We start from the raw sequence: 25,393 nt of genomic DNA on the forward strand, positions 1-25,393 counted from the left end.
TGTTGACCTTGAACAACACAGATCTGAGAGAAATTGTGAATTAAGTCAATGAATACAAGTGTTATTTTGATTTTTTTTAAAGTATTTTTGGTATGCTTTCTGCTTTCAAAAATCATTAATAGCATAAGGTCTTCTAAAGAAAGGAAATTGAAGTACATTTATTAAAGAAGGTCTGAGTGTAAAAATAGTGTCGCATATTTGCTAATGTTTGTGGCCTTGGCAATAAAGGAGGAGGAGAAATTAATTAAAAGAAGAGATCTGGTGAGGATCAACAGGATGAAGTCAAGAAAGGAAGAGGAAGCTGAGTTAATTTCATTATGTTACAAGTTTATCGTAGCACATCCTTGTGCTGTGAAAAAAGCCTACAATAGAGAGTGCAAAGGCTTTTTATATTTTGGATGTTGAAAATTCTTAGTTACTTTATAATGTGGATTGCATATTGCTTGTGAGCTTTATGATGGAGTGTGTCCAAAGTCACATTTCTGCAGCGTTTATAAGTACCTCTCAGCATAGGTAGCATTGGAGCTTTAATGATATACTTGCATCTGTGAGAGCTGCGTGTTTTTGTATTCTGATAATAACACTACTTTGGTTTTAATACTTTTTAGGGATACAGATGGAAGAATGCTCTTAGATATTTTTGATGAAAACCTTCATCCCCTTTCGGTGAGTTCATTGCTCTCTTTTCCCTTTTCGTGTGAACTGCCTCTCTCTCTGCTTCGTTTTGTTTCCATCACTTACTTGGAAGTATTTCTTCCGTAGAAATCCGAAGTGCCACCAGATTATGACAAACACGATCCAGAGCAGAAACAGATTTACCGCTTCGTTCGGACGTTGTTCAGTGCTGCTCAACTGACTGCTGAATGTGCCATTGTCACCCTGGTGAGTGTCTGTGAGGTGACATCAGCTATCTAACAGACTCAGTTTTGTTCCCAAAGCTTCCTTTGCATGATTTAATAGATGTAGGTGTTGCCAGGGGAATTTTTCTCACCATGGAGACCAAAGAAATTTCTTGATGGGAAGAGATACTGCAGTTTATTTTCTTGGGGAGGGTAACTGATCAAAGAAAAGGTTGGATAACATGTGACACAAAAGCTGGGGCTTCATCTTGCCTTCACAGAGCTATAGCATTACAGGCCACCAGAGTGACTAATGGAAAGCACAGGTGGCAAAAGCAGTCGGGACAGAAGGGAATGTTAAAAGCAGAAATCCTTCCACTTTGGGGGGGTTTGTTGTGTATTGCTGTAATTCCCAACAGAGAGTCAGGGAACAGCTGTAGGTAATCTAATAGCACTAGTAAGAATTGGTGAACAGACGAAGGATTTGGTCAGTGACTGAAACATTAGTGATGGCTCCTTTTTTGCTTTCACTGTCCTTGTCTTTCAGGACTGCATCATAGAATGGAACAATTGTGCTCAAGGCTAAAGTGTAGCTACTTAAAAATAGCGCAATACAAAAAAGGCTCAGATTTTCAGCTGGTGTGGATCAGCATAGCTATGTGGATTAAAGGAGCTGAAGTGATCTCCACCAGCTGAGAATTTCTTCATTTTCCTGAAATTTATATCCTGTCAAATCTCTTCAGCTTTCAGGCACAATTTTGGCCATGTACTTGAGTCAGAAATACTGCAATATGTAGTCTTCTAACAGCTTTTTGTGCACTTTGGATAGTATAATGGGAAATTGGAGAATGTGGATTTCGAAAGCAAGACCTACTCCTTTTCTCTGTTAATCTTAGAAGCCAGGAGCAAGAAATTTAGTTGTCAGGATTTTCTCCTTTAGACAGTCAAAATGAGGAAAAACAGGAATCTGAGGGAAACAGGGCAAGAAACACCCCACAGTGCTCCACCCTTGCATTTTGAAGTATTACTCTACCTAGGTAGTTGACCTAGCCATTACTTGTTTTCTGAAATGACAGTTTGTCTGTCTCTTTTACATAATTGCACAAAGTACTTGTCCTTCTTTTTCCTCCTGAGGATTTTCTGCTGGAGGCAAGATATGTTCTGTGAATCACTATGTTCTTGTATAATTTAATTATTCTACTGTCAAATGCAGTGAAACCTTGCTGTAGTTATCTGTTATTTGATCTTAGGTTACTTGATCAATGAGGGCACTCTTTAGTAGAAAGGAAGAAGGCTTTTTTTAAAAAATAACATTATCTTCCTGTCTTTGCAATACATGGAAAATTCTTAGCCACAAATCTTTACCCATGTTTTTGAGTATCTTTTCATTTGCAAGTAGTTCCTTGCCTCTTCTGTTTCTCATGTGGCTTTCTTGTGAGTTACGGCTTTTGCTATGATCTACAATTCGATACAAATGTTTTTAACTTCTTTGTCATGCTGCAGTTCCTGTAGTTGTTAGCAATTCAAACTTTAGCTGGCTTGCGTTTTTTACCCAACACTGATACCAGGTATGTTGTTTTATAATCTGATTCTCAAAGTGGCCATGCAACATGTTGGCAGGTAATTTGGTGTAGGTGATCAACATTACTGTTCTGCTATTATTACCCATGTTTTCAAGATAGTAGTACCTGCCTGACCCCTCTTTCCAGAAAGTTAGAGAATTTTGCAAGTATGAAATTTTGTTCTTGTTCTGTTTCCTCTGTTCTTTTAGATCCCATTCCTTTATTTATTATTGTCATTAGAAAGGGCCCTAGAGACAGATCATGCTGTTTCTGAAATGTTCAAATGGATAGTTGTCTAGAAAACAATCAACCCCCTCTTCCCCACAGCATTTCTGATATCTGAGTAGTGTTGATAGCCCTATTTATGAATCCTCCAAATGTTATCAATTTTGATGTCCTGACTGGAGAAGGAAGGAGCAGCACTCACTTCTGAAGCCTGTGTTTTGCCGTAGTCTGGTCATGCATTAGAGAGCATCATGATACCCCCGTCTGCCACTTTTCCTTGGGGGAGAGCTGCCAGAAGGTAGGAAGTATATCTGTGGAGATCACAATACATCCTGAAGTAGATGCTACAGCTATTCTGTTTCATTCTAATTATTTTTAAGCAGTCCTAACCTCCATTTTTTTTTACTACGTAGACTACCCAAATTATTAGCGTAGACTAAGAAGTGTAGTTGGATGCGCTTGTTGTCATCTTGTATGCCATTAGCCAGGCAGAAGGAGCAGTTAGAGCTGTTATATAGCAGTCTGTATGCAGCACAGGAGCAGGGTAAATGTGATACTCTAGACTATTAGATAAGCTACTCTCCAGCAAAAAAAAGTCAGCATCATATTGCTTTAAGCACTTAATTAAAATATTTCAATTAAAGTCTTGCTGTTACAGCAAAGCCAATTTATAATTAAACAAAAGATTTAATTTTCACACAGCCTCCAGGGCTGCCAAGAGGTTTCCCATATTGGTAGGTGAAAAATTAAAATCTCAGGTTGAAACAATTAAATATGCACATAATTTATTTATAAAATAATAACTTAAGAATAATATTAGTTTAATAATTACTTCTGTTGCTGATTTTTTTGTCTTGTAAGAAAAGGATTTGTCGCAGTGAACAGCTGAACTGAACTCTGTGACCTGACTTAGGGAGAAAACCAGTGCTTCTGCCCTGATGCAGAGTATTCCCCTCCTTGCTAAAACTGAGAAGTGCCTCATCTGCAGTATCTCCTTGCACTTACACTAGTGGATTAATTGGATAACAAATAAAAATGTGAATAGTAATGTTATCTGTACCAACATGAAAACAATGCAGTGTTACGTGTCAAGAGAATTGAATATTTGCTCTCTGCTGTTCTGTTCTGTGGAAACAATACAGTTTAATTAGCTGGACCTGAAGAGAATGGTCCAAGTTTTCTGCTTTGTCTTTATGTGACTGTGAGTTTTGTGCAAGTAGGCCAAGTCTAAGTCACCAGAGAACTTCAGTATGCATAACAGTTTCAGAGAAGTTACGTTTTGCATCGGCAAATACTCTATAGACTCATCTTATATATGATGATATCTAAATTCATATAGTACGTGATCTGAATTACTTTTGCCACGTTCAGAGAAGAGTGTTTTGAAATATATTGCAGAGTTCAAACTGTGACTGAAGGGATTTGATGTTGGGAAATTTGAAAATTGAAGTACGTAACATTATATTCTCCTTATGAAAAACTGGGATTTAATTAATCCAGCCAGATGTTCCTGGCTCTTATTGTACTCTCCAGTCATGTTTTTAGCAACTACATAGAGAATATTTTTGAACTAATATTGTTAAACTATGTGATGAAAATTGTAGTATTTGAGGATAATTTTCTTTTCTGTTTATTTGGAGGGAAGGAAGAAGGCCTTAATTGTTTTCTTTCTCTGGATTGTTTTTGTCTTTAAGTGCTGATAAAGTATCATTTTTGCATGTTTTATTTAATGAAGCAAGAATGAGTTTCTGGTTTAAAGAAAACAAAAGAGTAAAAGAATGTTATTAGAGGCTTTAGAGATACTTAATTTGTAGCAGAGGTCCTTTTCAACTGGCCCAGCTTAGCTGCACTGTACATGCAGCTCATGGGAGATGCACATTCCTCTGCAGACCTCAGAGTACTACAGGCAGTACTGCTTACTGCCAGGTTTGAAGGCTTTTTCTCTCCTTCAGTAACAGTGACCAGGCTGGGCTCCACCTCGTTTAAGAAACGTGAGGACAGTTGTGTGCACCTGTTATTTCTGGTTACCACCTTTTTAATTCTCCAACAGAAAACTACATTAATGTCAAAGAATGAATACTGATCCCAGTTTTAGGCTGGCCAGTTAATCTTGCCTAATAGTATGAGTGTATTTTACATGCATTACAAATGTTTGTTTTAAAATGAGTAAAGTAGGAGGCGAACCTGGAGATGTGTGATTTTGCTCTCAGTTCCATTAGTGCTTCCTATAAATATCTTCAATGCTACTTTTCAATTACTTGCATTTTCAGAGTTTTATGACTGCGTACATCATTGTGTTTCAACATTTGGTCTCAAAAATGAATTGGATGAAATTGCAAGGATGGTGATGATGTGATGTCTTTTTCCACCAAATAGATGGAATCAGATCTTTATAGAACATTTTAAATGCCCAGCTGGGCAATTGAAAGCACAGTTATTTCTGGAGAGTCATGTTAGGGAACTGTAGAACATATGGCAATTTAGTGATTGGATTTAGAACCGTAATTTGACTGTATGGGATCCATCACCAATTACGATTTTTTTCATATACGTTTATTTTTAGTTTCAAGGCATTGTGACATTCTGAAGTTTTCTCATTAAAAAGACATGGCTGTGTATTTATTTTTACTTTTTTATGATGTTTTGGTATGGAAAATGTCTTAATTTAGTTATGCTTTGCTTCTGCAACTAATAATGTGAGTTACCTAGTGAGGTCATTATCGAGTTTAAATGAGAAAGTGAGGAAACTGGGTTGTTGCAAATAAACTTTAATTTTTAGGTTCTCAATTATGGGAGTTAAAATACCAGAAACATCATTTTATGTCTGTCAGTGTGAATCTGCTGAGTTTTGATTAAAGCTGCTACAGTTTTATTGGTAAAATAGAGTTTGACATAAAGTGATACAAAAAAAAGTGTGACAAAAGGTCATAGTGTACTCTTGCTGCTGTCTCAAAATTCTGAATTCTTCCACAAACACGAGTGACATTCTTTGGTGATTGCCAAGACTCATACTTGAAGAGAACAAGCATCTTGGACCTCTGTGTTACACCATAGGAAACTCCAGTAGTTCAGACAATCACAGAACAATTTAGGTTGGAAGGAGCTCTTGAGGTCTCATCCAGCATCTGCTCTGAGCTTGGCCAGTTGAATGAGGTTACTTAAGGACTGCCCAGCTGAGTGCTGAATTTCTCTGAAGATAGAAATCACACAACCTCCACAAAAAACCTATTCCATTGTTTTATGAAGTGTTTAAAAAAAAAAAAAAAAAAAAAAAAAAAAGAAGAGAATTACAGGATTTGGGGTCCTTAAACTCTTAAACTGCAACTCCAGTGTGGGAATTTCAGTGGGATATTGGAGGTTGATGTTAAGCAGTTCCAAAATTAAGTAACAAAGAAAAACAAAACTTTGGAAAGTATCCCATACTAAGATTTTATTAAAACTTGCATGTTCCTCTGGATTATGAAATATTGAAATGAAATGATTTGACACTTTGATTTTTTGGTATATATCCTCCTGAATGGGAGAGAAAAAGAAGTACACCTCCTCAAGTATTTTAACTTCCTCATTGAGAGTGTGGTGTAATACACAAAATATGATGTAATGTCCTCTGAGATGGAAAAAATGAAATGCTGCTTCACCCTAAAACTGAACTCCTCAGTGCAGTCTTTTAGTTTTCAGTTTCTTCAAATGAGTTTACATGCTGTTAGTTGGCATGCCGTGTAACCAGTTGTCTCGTATCCAGAATCACAGGAAGGTGGGACATCCCACATATCTGGAACAGCGTTGCATTCTGAGATTCTGTTACTATGGAGAAGACCAGATTGGATTCACCCAACTGCATATAATTGCCCCATGGATTAGGTGTGGCTCAGCAGTGGTCCTGCTGGAGCCGTATCAGTGCTGCAGTGTGGATGCCCTTGCTAGTCTGGTTAGCCTTATGCCATTCTGCAGTTCTGTTTCTAGAAAAGAAAAGCCTCCAGGCCTACTGTTGATAATGTATGGCTAAATGGTTGTCTATCATGCTATTCCATGTCCAAATCTTGGGAATTAAGATCAAAGGCATCCAGACTAGCTTAGCATGGAGTAATTTCAGGTCCAGAAGATTAATTAGCTCAACATATTTGCAGAAACACATCAAATCTATACCTCTTCTGAACCTGAAATGGTTTTGGAAGCCATTTAATTACATGCCTGTGGTGCTGCATCTAAGCTAATGAACCTCTCCAGACTCTGAGCCAATTTGGGAATATCTATACCTGCAGAGTGGTAATTATATTTAATTAGGAGAAATAAATTCTCATTAATTCAGATAAATGAATTTGTAACAAAGGCAAATTGTCTAATTGATTTCACTCATGATTAAATGATCATTTGCTGACATTACAAGTTTAAAGGTCGATCATTGTAAAAATTAATTATTAAAAAATAAGAATTAAAGAGTGCTCTTCTGAAGTCTTAACTCTATACAGGTTATCTTCTGAAATGAGCGTGAGTTATTATGATGTCTCTAGTGAGGTGCAAGTGCTGTCCATGGAAAGCTGTTGAGGGCTCACAATTGCATGAAATGCATGGTTTATTCCAAATACAGTAAACTTATAATGGAGGCATCATACTGTTGGGTACTGAGTTTTTAATGGTAATGTATTGGTGGGCCAATGCCCATTGGTATTTTCCAGCTCAGAACTGCACTTTCATTTCAACTAGGAAATTAAATATGTGACAATTGAGTATTGAAGTTTTTAGTGTTGTTGGTGTTCTTTGCAAGCTGAGAAAATTCAGAACAATATGTTAGTTGACTGGAACCAGTGAGAGTTTCTCTTTGTGTCACATCAGTAAACTTAATCATTTAAATAGTGCTGTTATCACTCTGTAAAAATCTGAGAACATGCAGTCACAGAAGTTAGTGAATGATGACACGTGCTGTGAAAATTGGTCTTGGAAGCTATTAAACTGTTTGAGGAGAACTAGAGGTTGGATTAAGGCAGAATTAATCTGTCATATTTTTTGAATTCAGCTTTCAGATATTTAGAAGTACTCACCGAAGCTCACTTTGAGAAGAAGCACTGCAAAGGATGAATTATACAGAAAAGTGACAGCTTTAAGGTTAAAAAAAAGTTTGAAGGTTTAGATGCATTCCTAAGCATGAATCCAACTGTTGAAAGTATGAAGGCAAATCATGGATTTTTTAAAAATCTATTTATTCTTGATTCTCAAATCTCTATTTATTATTAGTTCTCTTCAGAAGTACTTGCTGAAATAATCTAGAGATGAAATGAGGCTTTTGAACTCTTAAGTAGAAGTTTCTTTCATTGCCTTCTGAGCCTTTTGATATTTCAGCATATATGTAAATTTCTACCACCATCCTGAGACAGGAGTTACAATGTTCTTTTCCACAATGGGCTTTTAAAATTCAACTTTGTTGTGTGACCTGATAGCAGCGGATCCTGAAGAGAATCTAGAAAGTCTTTCGCTTTTGAAAATTGAGTGAAATTCATCACAACACACAAATACATAATAAAGCATGAAGTAAACACAGAATCCCGAGTCTGTGGTTCACACCCCATGTTTAAGAAAATGAGCCCCTGTGTTTAAGATGTTAATGCGTGGACTTAATTGCATAACTAAGGTGAATGCAAGCGGCATTTCCATATATCACACTTAGCATTACAGGACCAACGTTTCCAGAGATTTTTATTTTTTTTTTATACTTGACATGGAGCGTGCCTGCCTGCACACAGGAAGACTCGCTTGCTTCTGTCAGTAAAGCAGGTGGTCTCTCCCACCAGCCACACATTTGTTTGGGATGAGCAGCAGAGTGACTGATAGCCCACCAGCATTCTTCAAATGGGCTGAGAGCCACCTGGCCATTCTCCAAAAGTCTGTACTGATTCAGCACATCTTTGCAGCAGCCAGAAGCAGCAGTCCTGAATTAATGCAGGATACTGAGCACACAGCAGGCCCTTCTTTCTCCGTTTTACCTATCAAGGTCAAAATCATGGTGTTCACGCTGCTCGTCTGGCCTGGACCGGGTATACTGAAATGCTCTGAGATAAAAACAAGGGTTGGCTGTTCCCTGTGTCACAGTGAGCTGGTGTGTGTAGGAAAGAGAGCTTGCCTGTGCCTTTACTGCTTTCACAAAGGTACCCTACCTGAGTAGGGCAAAAGCCCAGGTATGTTCCATCCTTTACTTTGCCTGTGGTTCACTGTCTGCAGAGCCATCTGCTTCCCTCTGACCTGCAACTAGAGCAGTGGGCTGTAAGGAGGACAGTGGCTGTACCTGAGGGATTTGAGTGAAAGTTGAAGAACTAAACTATTAGGGTAGCATTGGCATCTTTGGAGACTAGTCCTACCTTATGCTGAATTCTCACACTATCTGAGGACTTCAGTAAACTTCTGCAAGCATTTGCTGCAAGATAAGCTTGAAAGGTGAAATTTAAGCAGCTTGCATTTACAGTAAGGGGTCAATTTCAACATTGCTGTAAAGCAAATGAAGTTAATCTTCATTGCCCTACTTTGAGCAGCAAGATACCGCGACACTTCTACTTATGAAGCTCCCTGTGTTGGTAGTGTGTATTGCTTTATACAAGCATTCCACTTAACTGGGACCATTCCAGGAATTGTTAGCTCATAATTCAAGGTGCAGTTTTGCTTGCTAAGTTGAACAAGTATGTTTGTATTAATAGTAGGGGGTTTACACAGGCTGCCTAAGAAGCAAAAGGCAGCCTTTGGAACAGGCCCATGAAGTTGTTGAACTCTGCTGAGAAGCATTTGCTGATTGCTCATTTTTACTGAGCTTTGAATTTCTGTGGTTTTTATACAAATTTTTGGAGCACTCCTTGGAGAAGTGAGTCTTCTGAGTCTCCAGTGCTGTTCTCACCTCACCCACTCACGTACATTTCTCTGAGTTTCTGTCTTGAATCCTTGTGTTGGAGTGACCATTCGTTTATTTCTTGGGATTTGGATGATCTTGCTGGTCTGCTTAGTGATATTTTGCACAGGATTGCTAGAGGGACCTGCATGACATGATACCATATCCTATAACTGTTTGGGAATTAGAGCCATGGTTGTTTATATGATAGCTAATAACTACAACTGGTAGCATACATGTGCCTTCCACATTAGGTGTTAACATTTTATTTGTTTATGTTATTATTTTAATAGTTTATTTAAACTATAATTTGAATTTATTCAGACATCCAAATATGTTAGCAAGAGTTACAGACAGAAAAATAACAGATCTGTTTCTGGTATTATGGTCAGAAAGCAGAGGTCAACTAAAAAATGTATTTATCATATTCAAGTCTTGAGCTTGGCATAAATGTATCTGTTAAACCTACAGCTTTTATAAAAGAACCTTCTTGAGACCAGATACTGTTTTGAAATTGCTGTAGTGGGTTTATTAGAATAGTTTTCTTAGTCTTTTTTGCTTTTAAGTAGAAATGGAAACATCTTGATTTTAATGTGTTTCCACAGGTATATCTTGAAAGACTTCTAACTTACGCAGAAATAGATATTTGTCCAGCAAACTGGAAGCGAATTGTGCTGGGTGCTATTCTGCTGGCATCCAAGGTTTGGGACGACCAAGCGGTGTGGAATGTGGATTACTGCCAGATCCTGAAAGATATCACAGTTGAAGACATGTGAGTCCAGTGTGTTTATCATGTCCATAGTCTGTGTGTATAAGGGGGGAAGGGAAGTTATCTCATAAATTATATAAAGGTTGTGTGTCTGCATTGTGTCTAAACGAGGTAGATGCTGATATAAGTGGCACAAGATTTGCTGGAGAGTTGCTTGCATAGAAAACATGAACTGTTTTGTTGTTGTTTGTGTTAAACTGTATTTCATTGCTGGATGTTTGCTCACAGTGAACTTGCAGAATATTGAAATCTATGACTTGAACAAAAAAAAAAAAAAAGGCAGATGAACCTGCTTGTCTTCAGTTTAGCAACTTTTACAGTAATGTTAGTCCTCTGCACAGACAGCAGAACAATGTGTAAGACAAGAAAAAGATTTGTTCCGATCCTAAAATCCTGTAGATGGCCACCCACTTACAGCTGCTATTACTCAACCTTGAAATGATCACTCACATATATCTGCCATTATTCAAATACTCTTTTTTCCGTATCTCGCTCAATTTGTTTGCAAGATTTATATATGTATATATATATATATATATATATATATATATTTTAAATTGCAAAGAGAAAATTCATTCTGGTAACTTTTCCATTTTTTTTACACAGTGGCATTCTTAAGAGATGTAATGGCACATACAGAGTTACAGTATTGCCTAGATACTTTCATTACTTGTTATTTTAAGAGTATACTGCAACAGTAATAAAAGGAACTGTGATAAGAATAAATACAATTAAAATCGTAATGTTTACAAATACTAAAATGAACGTTCATCCCATTCAATTATCGAGTACTTGTGGTCGGTTGGTTAGTAGGCATTACATACATTTGCTGAAGTGCCTGAATTTCAGGGCTGAGTCACATACCGTGCACCAGCTCACAAGTGCTCTTATCTGAGTTAATGAGAGTGCTTCTAGAATGGCAGAAGCTGGAATCATGGTGCTGGAATCATAATGGTGTGGCCAGATTCCTAAACAGGCCACAGAGTAGTGCCTTCAGAGAGTGATGGTTTGAAGCTACACCTGCACTCCATTTTCATAAGGACTAGTGACAGTAGAATGATGGAAGAGATGGTTTTAGTACAGTACCTCTGTGTTTCTAAGCTCTTTTAAACAGGGAGAGGTATTTCTAATAAAAAATATGTAGACCTGTTTCTACTTAACTCAGTTATGTCATAATTCTAGTCATTGAAAAGCATTTACTGTGGCTAAATACTATTTACGTTTATTTATATTTCTGTTTGCTTTATATTTATGTTTCGGCACACACGATTAAGTGAAGAGAAAAAAAGGGGGAAGTAAACAGGAAAAAATGTTTATATAGACACTGTGGTTTTTGAATCTCAGTTTACAATCTCAATGCAGTGAAGACGAACCGTTTCTGCTACAGCTGCTCTAAATCAAAGCTACTAAGAAACTACTTTATGGCTAGTCTGAAAATGATCTGTAAAGAATAGGTTGAAAGTTGGAAGACAGCTGACTGCTTAAAATGCAGCATGCTCATACACTTCTAGATAAGGCTTTTACAAACTGTAAGTAGCTCTCATTTCTTGAATATTGGAAAAGTTATTTCTAGATTTGTACTAGCAAGTAGTTTAAAACAAGATCTTTACTTCCTGCACAGGAGTAAAAAAACATAAACCCTTCATTGCTATGGTGTGCTGTAAATAACCCTCATTATTTTTGGGAAAACCATAATTTCAAAACAGAAATCAGAAATATGCATAGTACCATTTCAATTTCTGTTGCACACAGAACAATTTGGTAATGCTTTCTTATCTATTTTGCGTGCTCTCCGAATAAGGTTCTTTCTCCATTAACTTCTCCTTCAGTGCAAATCTGAGCACTTTTACAGTGTGTTTGAAGCTGAAATATTGGGTAAGGTAGAGCTCTGAATAGCGTTAAGCAAAAGGTTGAAGCAAACGCTGGCAGGTTTGAGTATGCCATATGACAGTATTAATCAAGTATGGTTATAAATACAAGCTTTGAAATTGCTCATTCTCAGGGCTTTTTTTGAAGGCAGGTTAAGGGGCATACTGAGATGATATGAGAGGAAGTGGACAAAAAGGAGGAGATTCTTGCTTTTGACAAACACACGTGGTGGTGCTGCTGTTAGAAGTTGCACATCAGCGATATAAAAACATGACTCCAGAGGCAAACCTGTGCTCATGTGCTGTCACCAGTCTTCTTTCTGTGCTTCATGCTTGCTAAGCAGGCCAGTGATGAGTCCTTGTCATCAAAGTGAGAAATATACAATCTTTAAAACAAAGTATAGAGCCAGCAGCCTTCAGGGAGCCTATGCTCTCTTTCTGCATGGTACTTGATGGTCTGTTTTGTGAGCTTTGTGTTTGGAGCTCCTCGTGAATGCTTCAGTGAAGAGTTGGGTGCTTGTTGATGTGCTGATGTTTCTCTTCCTACTGCCAGTTCTTCCAAACATTTTCTTCCTCCTCTATCTAATGTGATGATGATCACTTTTTTTTTTTTCCTTTCTTTGGGCAACTGGGACAATCCAGTGTTAAAAGTTTTCATGTGACTTGGTCTATACCAAATGAGGGTTTTCATTATTTATATTAATAAGGCAAGGAAAACTCTACACCTTAATCTTCAACTACTGTGAATCATTAAGCATGAACGTATCTTATAAAACATCATACATAATTTTCAGAATTTTAAGAATCATCAGCAGTACATTAAGCTGTAACTCAAGGCTAACTTGAGAGACAGTATATGTCCATAGCTGTGTGTATAGCATTGCCTTGAAAGTGAAGATGACGAAAGAAAATTATTGTAATGTGTAATGGCTTTCAGTAGCAAGTTAGAAAAAAAAATGGTTCAGTGTTGAAAACTACTGTATCACTGTTCTTTCTTCTTGACTTTCCTTATGCACGTACAGTGCAGTCAACCTGTAACTTGAACGCAGTACCACAGTCAGTCAGTACCTGCTGGTAACAAACCTATGCAGTCCAAACTCTTCTGCAAAATTTACTGTTTGTTATTTGTTTCTTGCATCTTGAAATCACTATTTTAAGTATATCAAATGTCCCAATGTATGTATTGTGAAGGATATTAAGTTACCATACATTTCACAAAAGCTACAGAATTGACCTGTTTTGTTTGTTTGTTTGTTAATTTATTTACTTGCTTATCAACACACTTTTTATTATACTGCAATGGATAATAATGTATTGACGCAACAGAGTTTTCATGGAGCTCAGAGAGGCCTGTTCCTATCCATTCTTTTGAAAAGCACTTTTTGTTTTTTTGAGGTACCAAAGGTGAATTTTTCTTGCAAGTCTTAGGGAAAACTTGCTGTATGCTGCTCATAAGCCCAGACAAATGGTATGCTGAAGAAATCAGATTTCCCGTGTCTTGTTTCAAGTGATTTATTATGAAAGCTAAGAGAGAATAAACAAGTTGTTCAGTCATTTGTACATTAGGATAATTTGCAACATCTCTGAGAGCTGTCTGACAAATTTAGGACATGTCTGTATTTTGTGTTGGCATAGCTGTGTGAGCAGATCCACCTAGTGGAGGTACTGCAGAAGCTACAAGAACTTTATTTTCCTGGCTTTACGCTTTTCCCTTTTGTGCTAGCTTAACTAAAGGATCTCTTCTGCTGGCATCAATTTGGGTTTGGGTTTGACTGGCACAGCAGTAGTAGCTGCAGGTGCAGCAACTTTAATATTCCTCACCTAAGCATGTATGCTTATAGAACTTGGTAGACTAGTTCAAAATTTAAGCTAGGATAATTGCATCTGTCAAGAATATGAAATGAACTTGGTTACTGCCATTTGCAATTTAAAGCAAATTACATTCAGGATGCACAGTCTGAAAAATGTTTTCACATTTATCTTCTCTCTACAGGAATGAGCTGGAACGCCAGTTTCTGGAGCTGTTGCAGTTCAATATTAATGTTCCCTCCAGTGTTTATGCCAAGTATTATTTTGATTTGCGCTCCTTGGCAGAAGCAAATAACCTGAGTTTTCCTTTGGAGCCCCTCAGCAGGGATAGGGCATATAAACTTGAGGTAAGGCAATTTGTTTTTCTCTTGCCCAGAACTGAATATATATGGTCATTTGGAATTTTTGGAGTGTTTCTCCCTTCCCAACCCATCTCTTACCAAATATTCCCATATCATGTTAGAATGTGCCCAATATCCATAATTCTTTTTTTTTTTTTTTTTTTTTTTACCTTGTGCTTCAGGTATCCATGGGTATGGAAACACCTTTTTGGCCCAACTTACTTCATGTCTTGTCTTGCTATCCATTTCTTTCCATTCTAATTGTCTACATTGACCCTGTGAAAAAAACTACAGTTTTTACAGTAACTCTACTCACAGTTTGGTTCTGTTTATTCTTAAGATTGACTGTGCAGGAGACAGTATTAAAAAGTTTTGCTAAAAATCAGTGTTCTTTGTGCTTGTTACCTGCTACTGCTGCATTTTACGTGAATCCAAGTCTGTTGGCTCAGCACTGTTGCTCTCAGAAATGAGACAGAAATAAGCACACATCGTTAGGAGACCTGAATACACTATGTGCATAAACCACTATGTCAAATGTACCTGTGAAATTCAGAGCATTCTGAATTCCTGCATACAGTGGAGGAATTTTAAATCATCAGGCAATTGTGGATACTTTGAAGGCTGGAATCTTTTTTCTTGAGCATTCTAGGTCAAATTTTTCAGAAATGTGTTATTGCATGAATATGTGCACATTTTTTCAAAGTTTGAAATCTGCCATTAGCTACTAACTGCCTTTAGCACTGGATGTCTTTAATTAGATAATAGTTTTGCACTATAGTTTGCATGGCTATGAGTTAATGTCAGCATTGCATGTTTTGAAACTCTTAGTGCTCCTGTAAAACAGTTTTTGTTGGAGGGAAACGATACATGAGATTAACTTGTTTGCAGCTTGTAATGAGAACAGAGGTGGAAGAAAGAATTAAAGCAGATTTCACTAAATTGGAATATCTTACTCTATTTCTAAATATTCCCTTCAAATTTCTCGATGGCTCCAATAAGAATGTAAGTTAATTCTGTATATGAAGTGAGATGCAAATTTGCATCAGATTTTGTTAAAGAATCATAATAATAAAATATGAAAAATCATTGGTCAAAGGAAGTGGTGTGCTAAGTTATTAGATGTTAGGTCTTGATAATTATCACCCTCTCATGCATTTATAATTAAGTATATTTCTTTTTGAAGAGAATTTAGTACACAGCATTTCTGAAACCCGTCAGTGAGTTACAAGTGCAGGTAATGAAGGTAACTCCTAAAATCTTAGAAGAAAATAAAATAGCAGTAAACACGAAGAGATACTGGTGGTTTTTCTGGACTAATTAAAGAGAATGCATATTTAAAAAGAGCTAATGGAACATATTTGAATTAAGTCTGCACTATTAAAAATTCTGCCAAGGTGAATGTGGTTTGTGCTGCTAGCACAAGGCAGGTCTCAAGTAAGCTTGCTAGCCAAAGGGGATGGCTTCAGGTAAGAGGAAGAGCCTCTGCTGTGAGTCTTCACCTGGTCTGCCAGCTCCTTACCTCTCTTCTGTGTTCAGAAGGAAGGGACAATGATGGGAACTGCCTTGTTCCCTGGTGATGTTGGATGTCTTTTGTGTACCCTTGAAAGAGTTGACAGCATAATGTATAGCCTAATTCCTTGAGCACAGCTCTGTATAGGTTGCCAGGAGTTATCAGAATGGGTCTGCAACAATTTTCAAGGTCTGTCATACACTTTTTGGCCCAGAGTTGTCTACTTCTGAAGCTGAGAGAAAAGCTGCAGTCTATCATTAAAGACAACAGACAGATAGCAAACGTACACATACAGTAAATTATTTGCCATGTCTGGTAAATTGAAAGGACTTTGCTTAGTTCTGAGATTTCAAGCAACTTATTTACTGGCACTGATATGATTGCATTTTACAATCATGTTCAGTATCTGAAGCAGAACCATTAGGTCTCTCATGGCACAATCTGTTGCTATTTTTGCGAATACCAAGAAGTTGACCTAGCAGTGACAAAAAAAAAAATTCCAAAGGAATCCAGAGGACAAGGCTAGCGATAACTGTTCCTTGTCAAATGGAAATGCTGGACAAGATCCATCAGATTGGAAATGCTAAGAGAGGTTATAACACTTAATATAAAACTGATGGTTCTTTCTGGAGCTTTTGCCCTGTTTAATGTTCCCACAGCTGATACAAAGAAGCAGCTTTGTCTTTTCAATGATGAAGTGAAAGTAATGTGGCCTGAAAGCGTCCTGAATTTGTTGTACCAGTCCACCTAGTAATCAGGAAACATTTTAATGATATTTTAAAAACTCCCCCTTCTCCCCTTCCACATTGTATGAAGTCCTTCAAGTTAAAAACAGCAAATAAACTTTCATTAAATCATCCAGCCTACCTGTCAGTGCTCCTTGTTCAGAACAGCATATTTTGTACTGTGTTTTCTCCTTCCTTCTAATTGTGTCAAATGTCAAGGATTCCTTTTCTTCTCCTGAGAAATTAGTTTCTAACAAGAAGTTTCTGCCCAGAAGATTGTCAGATATCCAACCTTAATCCACTATTTTGTAATTTCCTGCTCTTGCACCTGGTTTTTCTCCCATGTACTGAGATAGATACGAGTCAGATTCTGCTTTTCTGATAAGTCCACAAAACATACCTACCCTATTTCTGCTTGTGATCTTGGCACTTTGCTCATTTCCAGACTAGATTTTGTAAGAGCATTTTTTAGTTCACTCTCAATTGAATGGACTGTGTGTTGTCTCAGCTTTTTATTATTGGGATAGTGTTTGAGGAAGAACTCTTTCAACTACTGTGTGCTGTATTATCTTGACCCTAAAGAGGTAGTATTCCCTAGATGAAACAGACTAAAAAGAGGAGAAAAAATTGTAAGGTATGAGCTGAGAAGTGTCATTCTCCCTGGCTTCCCATTCTTGCAGTGATTGATGGCAGACTTGCGTGTCCTGTGTGCTAAGAACCTTGTAGCTGAAAGCAAAACTTCTGTGACTCCTTTTGTCAGTAGTGACCTGATGATGATGATTCTCATTTCCATGCATTCAGGCATACCCCCATCATCACAGCTTTCAGTCGTGCTTTTTTACATATTCCAACCAGACTTATTTCTGACTCTCCCTACATTCTCTCTGGTTTGCCCATTTTGGAGAGTGTTGCAGCACTGAAGGCTGAGTGCATTTGTGCCTTTCCAGTGGTCAATCTATAGCCAGCACTACTGCTTTCCTGCTCTGCACAGCGCAGTGGTGTGCATGCAGCCAAAATTTATCCTCTGCTGCCATTCTCCCCTGTCTCCTCATCCCCCCCCCTTACCAGTGATAAAAATCTCCTCCAGAGCCATGTAAAGTATCTCAATAAAGGAACAAAATTCCACTGAATTGACTGCTGTTGCTGCTTTTTAATAGTACTTTGTTTTAATTTAATGGGAGAAAAGATACCTTGCAACAGGCAGAAATTAGTTTTCTCTGGTGTTAGAAGTAATAGATACATCAGATGACAGAAAGGTGTTGTAACCTATATGGATATATCTTAACTGACAGACAAAGTAAGTAATTACAATTTTCCACTTTTGTCTTGTTTTCCCCTATGTTACAAGACACTTTAGTGAATTTTCAAGTAGGCTTCAAATGTCTGTTTTCTAAATTATTTGCAAATGAATTGGCACCATTAGATAAAGGATTGCTTTAAACTACAATCAGTGTTTTACATCTATATGAATAATCAACAGGGACTGGAGCTGCCAAACATTGAGTACCACCTCCAAGCAAAATTTTGTTTTGTCTGACCAAGTGCCAGAACAGGAATATTTTCCTATTGTACATGCGATTTTGTAGTGATTTTTATAGTGATTGCCATCTCTATTTAATGCCTAAAAGAAGAGACTGGTTTGGCAACCAAAGGAAGCTGACCTCCACCTCAGTACATGCAATGTCCTGGCATATTATTCCATGATTCAGTTGTTTTGATCCACTGGATTTTAAATCTGACTGAATTGCATAAACATTCCTAGTTCACTGAGTTCCTGGTTAAATTATATAAATTATTATTGAGCGATTTTAAGTGAATTAAGTTATGGTCTACAAAGCAACAAGAATAGTTGTGTAATTTTACTGTTCTCTTCATGTGAAGTAAGAAAGAAAACTATTCAAGAATGGCTATAGCAAAAGGAAATTTGGTTTCCAACTATAAAGTAGCAGCTGGTTTCTTGGTGGTTTTTGTTTGTTTGTTCTTTATTTTTCTTTTTTAAAAATGTTATTCAGTCATGTTTTGTGGCTGACTTATCCTAGAATTAGGTGAGCTTGCTCTCAGTGGCAGGAGCTGTGTGCTTCTGCCATATCTGCTGCTGATCTTTGCAGGGCAGTTGAGATTTTAGGACTCCTACGACTTGCTGTGCTGTTGAAGTAAAGGCTAAGAAAGAGAATGATGCACGGTGCAGTCAGAGTGTTTATTTATATTGCCTTCTTTTATAATCAAACACTTGTACTGTTTTTATTTGTACAGTACTTTTTGTTAAACATCCCATCTTAAGACACCACTTAAAAGCATTCCTGAGTAAACAGAAGTATGTTTTAGTCCGTCTCATTTTCTGAGTTGACCTTGAGCACTCCTTGGAATGACCTTCCTCTGCAGCTCTGTGTGTTTAAATGCCAGAGTGAACATCCTCACTCATGCAACTCATAGCCTGTCCCAACCATACGAATGCTTACAGGGTTGAGATATAAAAGGCACATAACAAAGATTTGCTTTAAACTTGGCTAAAAGCAATAGGAACATAAAGCCATTAGCCTCAGTGTCATTTAGTAAGTCTCAACTTTTGAATAATCTTTGTCTCTTTCTTTAAATGATATTCTTATGACATTTCTGTGTATTTTTAATGCAAATAAAATTATTCTGAATCTGAGTGACACTTCAGCAGCTTGTAAGACAGCAGCTTGCGTAGGAGTCACCATCTCCTGCAGGTTCTTCAGAAATGGAGGCAAACATCAGCCCTATTAGCAAAGCAGGGCAAGTCATCTGACAGGCTCTCATCTCTAGAGGAAATATAAGCCGTCCTCTTCCTGAACTGTCCAAATATAATTTCTATGAACGTTTCTACAGTTTGTTGCCAGTGAAGTGCTCTGTGTTACTTGTCAGCTGTCTTGACTGGGTTTGCCACAGTTAGGCAGTAAAGAAAAGGCTTGGAATATGCTTGCTGAGTCCTTCAAAAGTGAGTGTGGTGGGCAGTGCAGTGGCAGTGTGTTGATTACTGTAAGGTTAACAAAACAAGTAAGAATTGGGAACAGTTCTTCACATGTTTGATTTCACTAAGTGCCATTTTGTAATTTTGTCTGTATGTAGAAATCTACATTGTACAGTTGTGGCCAATGCAATTGAGATTTCTTCCTTCTTTCGTGTTACAGGCCATCTCCCGCTTGTGTGAAGATAAATACAAGGACTTCAGGAAATCTGCAAAGAAACGGTCAGTCAGTGCTGACAATCTGACTGTGGTTAGATGGTCTCCTGCTATTATCTCCTAACAGAGGAGACTGGAATATTCCTATGGACGTACTGTTTCATCCATCCAGTTTTTTTGGGGTGGGTTGGGGGGGAGGGAGAGAAAAAGACTTCTGATTTTGTTTTTTTTTAAATCTGTCAAGCTGCCTTTACAGTGCCTCCCCATTGTGTAGCACACGAGTAAAGTACCTAGTGGGAGCCGAAGTGGAGAAGCCAGTGTTTGGAGAGAAGATGGGTGACAATTTCTTTCTCACTTTCACTAACAGCTTTACTCTTTCTATGAGGAAACAGCAAATCGGGTGCTTGGAAGTAGAAACAAAAAATGAAGTAGAGGCAGAAAAACTGTTTCAGAACTGTGCCATTTTTCAATGTGCTGTGCTTTTGAAGAGAAACGACAGCATGAAAATGAACCATGTAGTCAGATGACTGTGCACTAGAGGAGTGACGTTCGGAGAGTTCCATCTTAAATCTTAATATCTTTCCTAATTTTTATTTTTCCATTCCTCATTGCTGCTTCCCAGGAAAAATTCTTCCCCTTGCACAGCAGCAAATACCAAGTCTGTATTTACAGTAGCACAAGCCCCTGAATAAATAGTGTTGGTTTTTTTTCACTGCACTTTTCTCTGTTAGCTGTTGTTAGCATTATTCTTCATAATTATTATGCATATGTTATATTTCTCTTATGCCTTCTATTGTATTTCAAAAGAGAGAACTTGACCATAGTGCTGAACCAAAAGTGTGTACAGGGATCAGAAGATCATTCATAATTTCATGATGTGTTTTATTTATAGTATACTTGGGTGTGTGTGCCTTCCTAAGTTCTTGGAATCAATTATTTTTCCTTAATGCAAAGATACAGTTGTTAAAGTATTCAGATGATGACAGTTATAAGACTTGGGCCAAATATCTGAAATTTGCAACAGTTCTTGTGATCCTTTTTGCAGATTTTCATAGCATTAGAAGTTTAGCAGAATTCATGTAGAGACAGATTTGTTTTGTATGGCCTAGACTAGTTCATTCATTCACCTCCAGGTCCATGGTTGCAAGCAATATTCTCAATTTGTATGTGTTTACTTTAAAACAGACTGTTTGTATAAAATAAAAAATAATTTTATAAGCTTCACTGAGAAGGCCTATAGAAGAACAGAATACACATTTTAACAAGGTACTTCTCACAAGTAGATTTGGTTTTGAAGCTAAAATGCAAACCTTCATATTTTTTTCAGTGTAGGCGCTTATAGAAATTAAAAACAACCAAACCGTGAACATAATTTTCAACTCTAATTATTAAGCTGTTCTGTTGTGGTTACTAGTTCCTTCTTACCATGGCTGTTGCCCCCTTGGGCAATAAGAACTTCATTTTTATTTTTATTTTTATTTTTATTTTTGTTTTTATTTTTGTTTGCGTAGTTTAGAAAGATAGGGTTGAAAATGCTCAGTTCCCTGAAATTCTTTCTTTGTGACTGTCACTGAAGTGAGTGGCAGCAGACTTCCCTGATGTATGCACTACTGTGGTAAACCGAAAAGATTCCATATTTATTTTCATTAAGCCCTATGGGCTTGTAGCAAACCTAGAGGCCCTGAGAAGCACCCTTTGCTTCACTGCAGTGCGGATCGGATGCCTCCAGGTGAAGAGGCACTAGCAGGATTGAAGTAGTGATACCAAACAGTTTCTGTTAACCTTCTAATGTGATTTGCGTGGTTTGTGACATGAAGGTTTTGTCTGTAAATTCTCCTGATGTCCTTTGGGCCTTGAAAATACCTAATTCTCATCATTGTTGTGCCAATGCATTGGAACTGTGAGTCTCCAAGTCCATTTTTTCCTTGAACATGGAATGTAAGGAAAGTATAACAATACAAATGCCAATGAAAGCATTTGAAACCTCTTTACAGGTGATATCAAAAGGAACGTTTTCAAAAATTTGTCCTTTTCAGCATAAATTTAGGCTTTAAAATATGTAAAATATTTTGATTTATCAACACTTTGCTAAACTATTTTCCATTTAACTTGATATCAGGAATATTGATTTTATCCATTTCCGGGCGATAGATATATGAACTTTGGATTATGTAAAGATCTCAATGCATCTTCTATAATTTTTGTGAAGTTTATTAAACTACTTTAAAGATTGTATAGTCTATTTATTGTATGTATGTACATACAGTCTGATACTTTAAAAAGTGGATTCCGTAAAACCTGGCTCAGTCTTGTTTAGACTATTGAATATCGTTTTAGCCTTGTGCACTGGACTCTACCTCTGTATAGGAGAATTTTCCATATTCTTAATTAGTCCTGATTCTGTGATTAACTTGGTTATGTTTCTTGCACTAAGAATTAAAAAAAAAATCTGCTGTAAGTGTGGATTTTTTCTTTAAGTTTTGCCATATGAATCCTCTACATGTAAATGGATGTTTCTTTCCCTCGTGATTATAAAATAATTCTTTGCTTTTCCTCCTGGTTTGTTCCAAGTTTGCCAAAAAAACCAACAACCAGTACCTGTCAGGAAATCTGAATAAGTGTCTTTTGTTTGCAAGGTATTCTATGCCATGTAATTAAAAAATGAATTATTATTTAGGATTATGTTGTGTTTAGTGGAGTTTTTTAAGCGTTGCTATATGGAAAATGCCATTGCAAGATTAGAGTCACCCAGAGCTTGAGAAATGAGGTTGAACCAGACAGCATTTTCATTGATAGCAGAAGTAAATTGTGGTTTTCATTTCAGAACTCAAAACAAAATTTGCTGTAAGTGTTTTCTGGATGAAGGTTTTCACTATTGCTTTGGTCACCAGCTCAGAAACAAAAAGGTGTGGGTGACATATTAAACATGTCCCTTCAAGTGCCATTGTCGTAATGAGTCATTTTCCTCTGTTGAGCCAGTGGGGCACTGGGTTTGTTGCTTATGCATTGATAATTGGATAAATATTTGAAAAAGGTTTCTTCTAAGAGTTGGGTTTTTTTCATGCATCCCTCTGCAGGCTGGAGATGTTTCCCTAATTCCTCTCTCCATCTGAAGACTTATTTATATTTCATTCTATGTTTCTTTTATGTTTTCTTGTCAGCTGTACACTTCATTCTGATGGACGCTTTTGAGACTGAGAATCTTGGAGTCGTGATGAAGTGCAGATAAAAGAAAAACTACAAGAAACATTTTCCCCTTTCATAAGCCCTATCAGTCTTTTGAACGATGCACATTTATTAACAAAATGCAAAATCCAATAGCAGGGTAATGGGGTCCTTTTCAATAACTGTGTTTTTTTAATTTGCTTCTCAGTCTTTATGTGAGAGAGGAAAAGATCAGCATGTGTAGCTTCATTTACCTTGTAGTAGTTAGCTGAGTTTATCACATAAAGTAAATGCGTGATGGGAGACCTGCTCAAGTGTTTTTGAAATCTTAGTTCAAGCTTTATTTTTTATTTAACACCTCTTTCTCTGTTTCCCAGCTTTGTTAATGCTGCAAACTTTAGGTACAAACTAAAGGTTAGAAGGAGCAAAAGTCTCGTCAGAAAAGAGTGACAGTGTATTGGTGGCAGATGACAAAGTGACATCTGGGAGTGTTGGCTACATGTAAAAATAGCAGTCTGTGGGAGGGGACAGAGGAATTGAAATGACAGAACAGACAAAAAACAAAGCTTTAGCAGCTGAAGCAACAAATTATTTACAGCAATCCTTTGCTGATAATGAGCACTGCATTTTCCTTTGACAAGTTTCAGTTACTAATTAGGGTGCTGCCCATCCGCTGCAAACTCATGTAGCGCTCTGCTTCTCTGAGGCACATTTAAAGAATTTACTCAACCTGGCTTTTAGCACTTTCTCACTACTGTTTCAGACATGCTTCTGCAATCTGATTTTTGTTTTTATTTTTAACTTGAATCCATAGTTCTTGAAAACACCTACCTACCTCTGCAGTGGAGTGCCCATTTAGTATCTCTAATATGTTCTGAGAAGACAGTGCAAGTTTGGACACTTCTCTGTGATTCTCTGTGATCTATTAAGAAATGTTAGTAGCTACATCTGAAGCATGCAGCAAGTATCTTTCTGCTGTTTGCTTTTTCTCTTTGCCAACTGAACTGCATCTTGAGGAAACCACAGAACTGGTGAGAGTTGGAGTTGCCTCAGCTTACAGGTACTGATGGAAGATACGTAACAGCTGCTGATAGGAGAAAACGCTTTAAGAAAGGAAACAAAATAAGAAGAGCAGCTGATTATAATGATAGTTTTGTTGTATATGAACCTGCTTTTCTTAGTCCTCTTTTAAGAATCTCCAAGAAGCAACTGGTAAATCCCAGAAATACTGTTTGAAAAGTAAAGCCAAGAAAGCAATGCTTGGCTTAACTTCTTTTGTCTGGGCTTAGGTCATCAGGCACAATGGGCAGGAAGGCACTTTTAAGAAAGGCAAGTGGCAAAGTGGTATTAATAGGCTGTTCCTCTTGCATTTCTTTTTGAGTGATTGGTCTGATGCAATTTAATGTAAATGAGGGTGGCTTTTTCTGTGTGTGCCTGTTACACCATATGTAATATGCTTCAGCATTTTTGGGGCAACTTTAAACTGTGTTTTAGTTGGGGATACTCTGGTGATGACATGCTAAGCACGCTGCTTGCTCTGGTGATAGGTGATCACGCACTTACATTTCCCATATGAGCTGTTCAAAACCTCTGTGAAGACTTCGTAAAGCTCTCTCAAGACACTGGGCAGAATCAACTGTGAAGATGTTTATGATTTCCACAGACTGAGAGCAACAATTAACCATTAGCAACAAAATGTCAAGTTGTACTTGTTGAACTTTCATTGAACAATGAAAGATACAGAACATGTTTTTTTGGAGTGCTATGGTAACTAAAGCAATAAAATTTTATTGGTAGACCTTGCACTTTTTCCCCTTTGGAACTGGCAGTGAAGCACCTGCTTCAAAAGTATATGAAGATGTAGGTGGCTTGCTCTCCTCAACGAGGCATTAGAATAAAAGATTTCCTTTGTGTAAGAGATCCTGTGACACACTTTGAGTCTAAAGCTAATTCTTCTCTTTGTGCCCCTTTATTTTAAATATTAGTACAAGTTATTCTGTATGTAAACAGCATGTTGGCAACTGGCAGCTGTGATATACTTGCTGCCTTCTATTTAAATGATACTGATGATCCTGTGATCATACTCCTGTGTTTCATGTCTTTCAGGCATTCTAAGCATTCTTCTGTAGAAACCAGAGGGGTCAAAAAGATGGAAATTGGAGTGCTATAAAGGTTAGAAAGAAAAATTAGGTGTGTGGGTAGTTTAATATAAGGAAATAAGAGGATAAATGTATTTGCATCTCCTGCAGTGCTAATAAATAAGGATGTTAATGATGCTTTGAGTAGCTTGACGATGATAGATTTCTTGGAGAAGCAGATTGAGGGTACAGCTGTTTTCTTTAAAACACACAGGATGTGCAGATTGTATTGCCATAAATCCTAGAAGGAGGAAGACCATGTTGTACTGAGCAACATCTGAGTCTTGAATATCCTGCATTAGAATTGCAGTATTTACCTCAGTGTTGAGTTGCAATCTGCAGTTTTTCTATTTCAGACTTGTTTAATTTCAGACGTAAAATGAATTCTCCTTGACAATTTCATTGTGTGTGGGCAGCTATTTTCGGTAT

The 25,393-nt window shown here is 37.3% G+C and overlaps 1 protein-coding gene across 3 annotated transcripts in view; it reads left to right on the top strand.

The window, feature by feature from the left end:
- Positions 1–22,119, top strand: part of CCNY (cyclin Y) — a 112,889-nt gene extending 90,770 nt beyond the window's left edge. For all 3 annotated transcript variants that reach the window (XM_042888873.1, XM_042888874.1, XM_042888875.1), the window contains 5 exons: positions 609–666; positions 763–882; positions 10,100–10,266; positions 14,125–14,287; positions 19,669–22,119. In XM_042888873.1, coding sequence (XP_042744807.1) covers positions 609–666; positions 763–882; positions 10,100–10,266; positions 14,125–14,287; positions 19,669–19,785 — 625 coding nt within the window. In that variant the 3' untranslated portion in view covers positions 19,786–22,119. The remainder of the gene's footprint in view (positions 1–608; positions 667–762; positions 883–10,099; positions 10,267–14,124; positions 14,288–19,668) is intronic.
- Positions 22,120–25,393: the final 3,274 nt, after the last annotated feature.

The sequence above is a fragment of the Lagopus leucura genome, unplaced genomic scaffold, assembly GCF_019238085.1.
Source record: "Lagopus leucura isolate 7727_CA_CO unplaced genomic scaffold, USGS_WTPT01 Super-Scaffold_100157, whole genome shotgun sequence".
In the NCBI taxonomy this organism is placed as follows: Eukaryota; Metazoa; Chordata; class Aves; order Galliformes; family Phasianidae; genus Lagopus; species Lagopus leucura.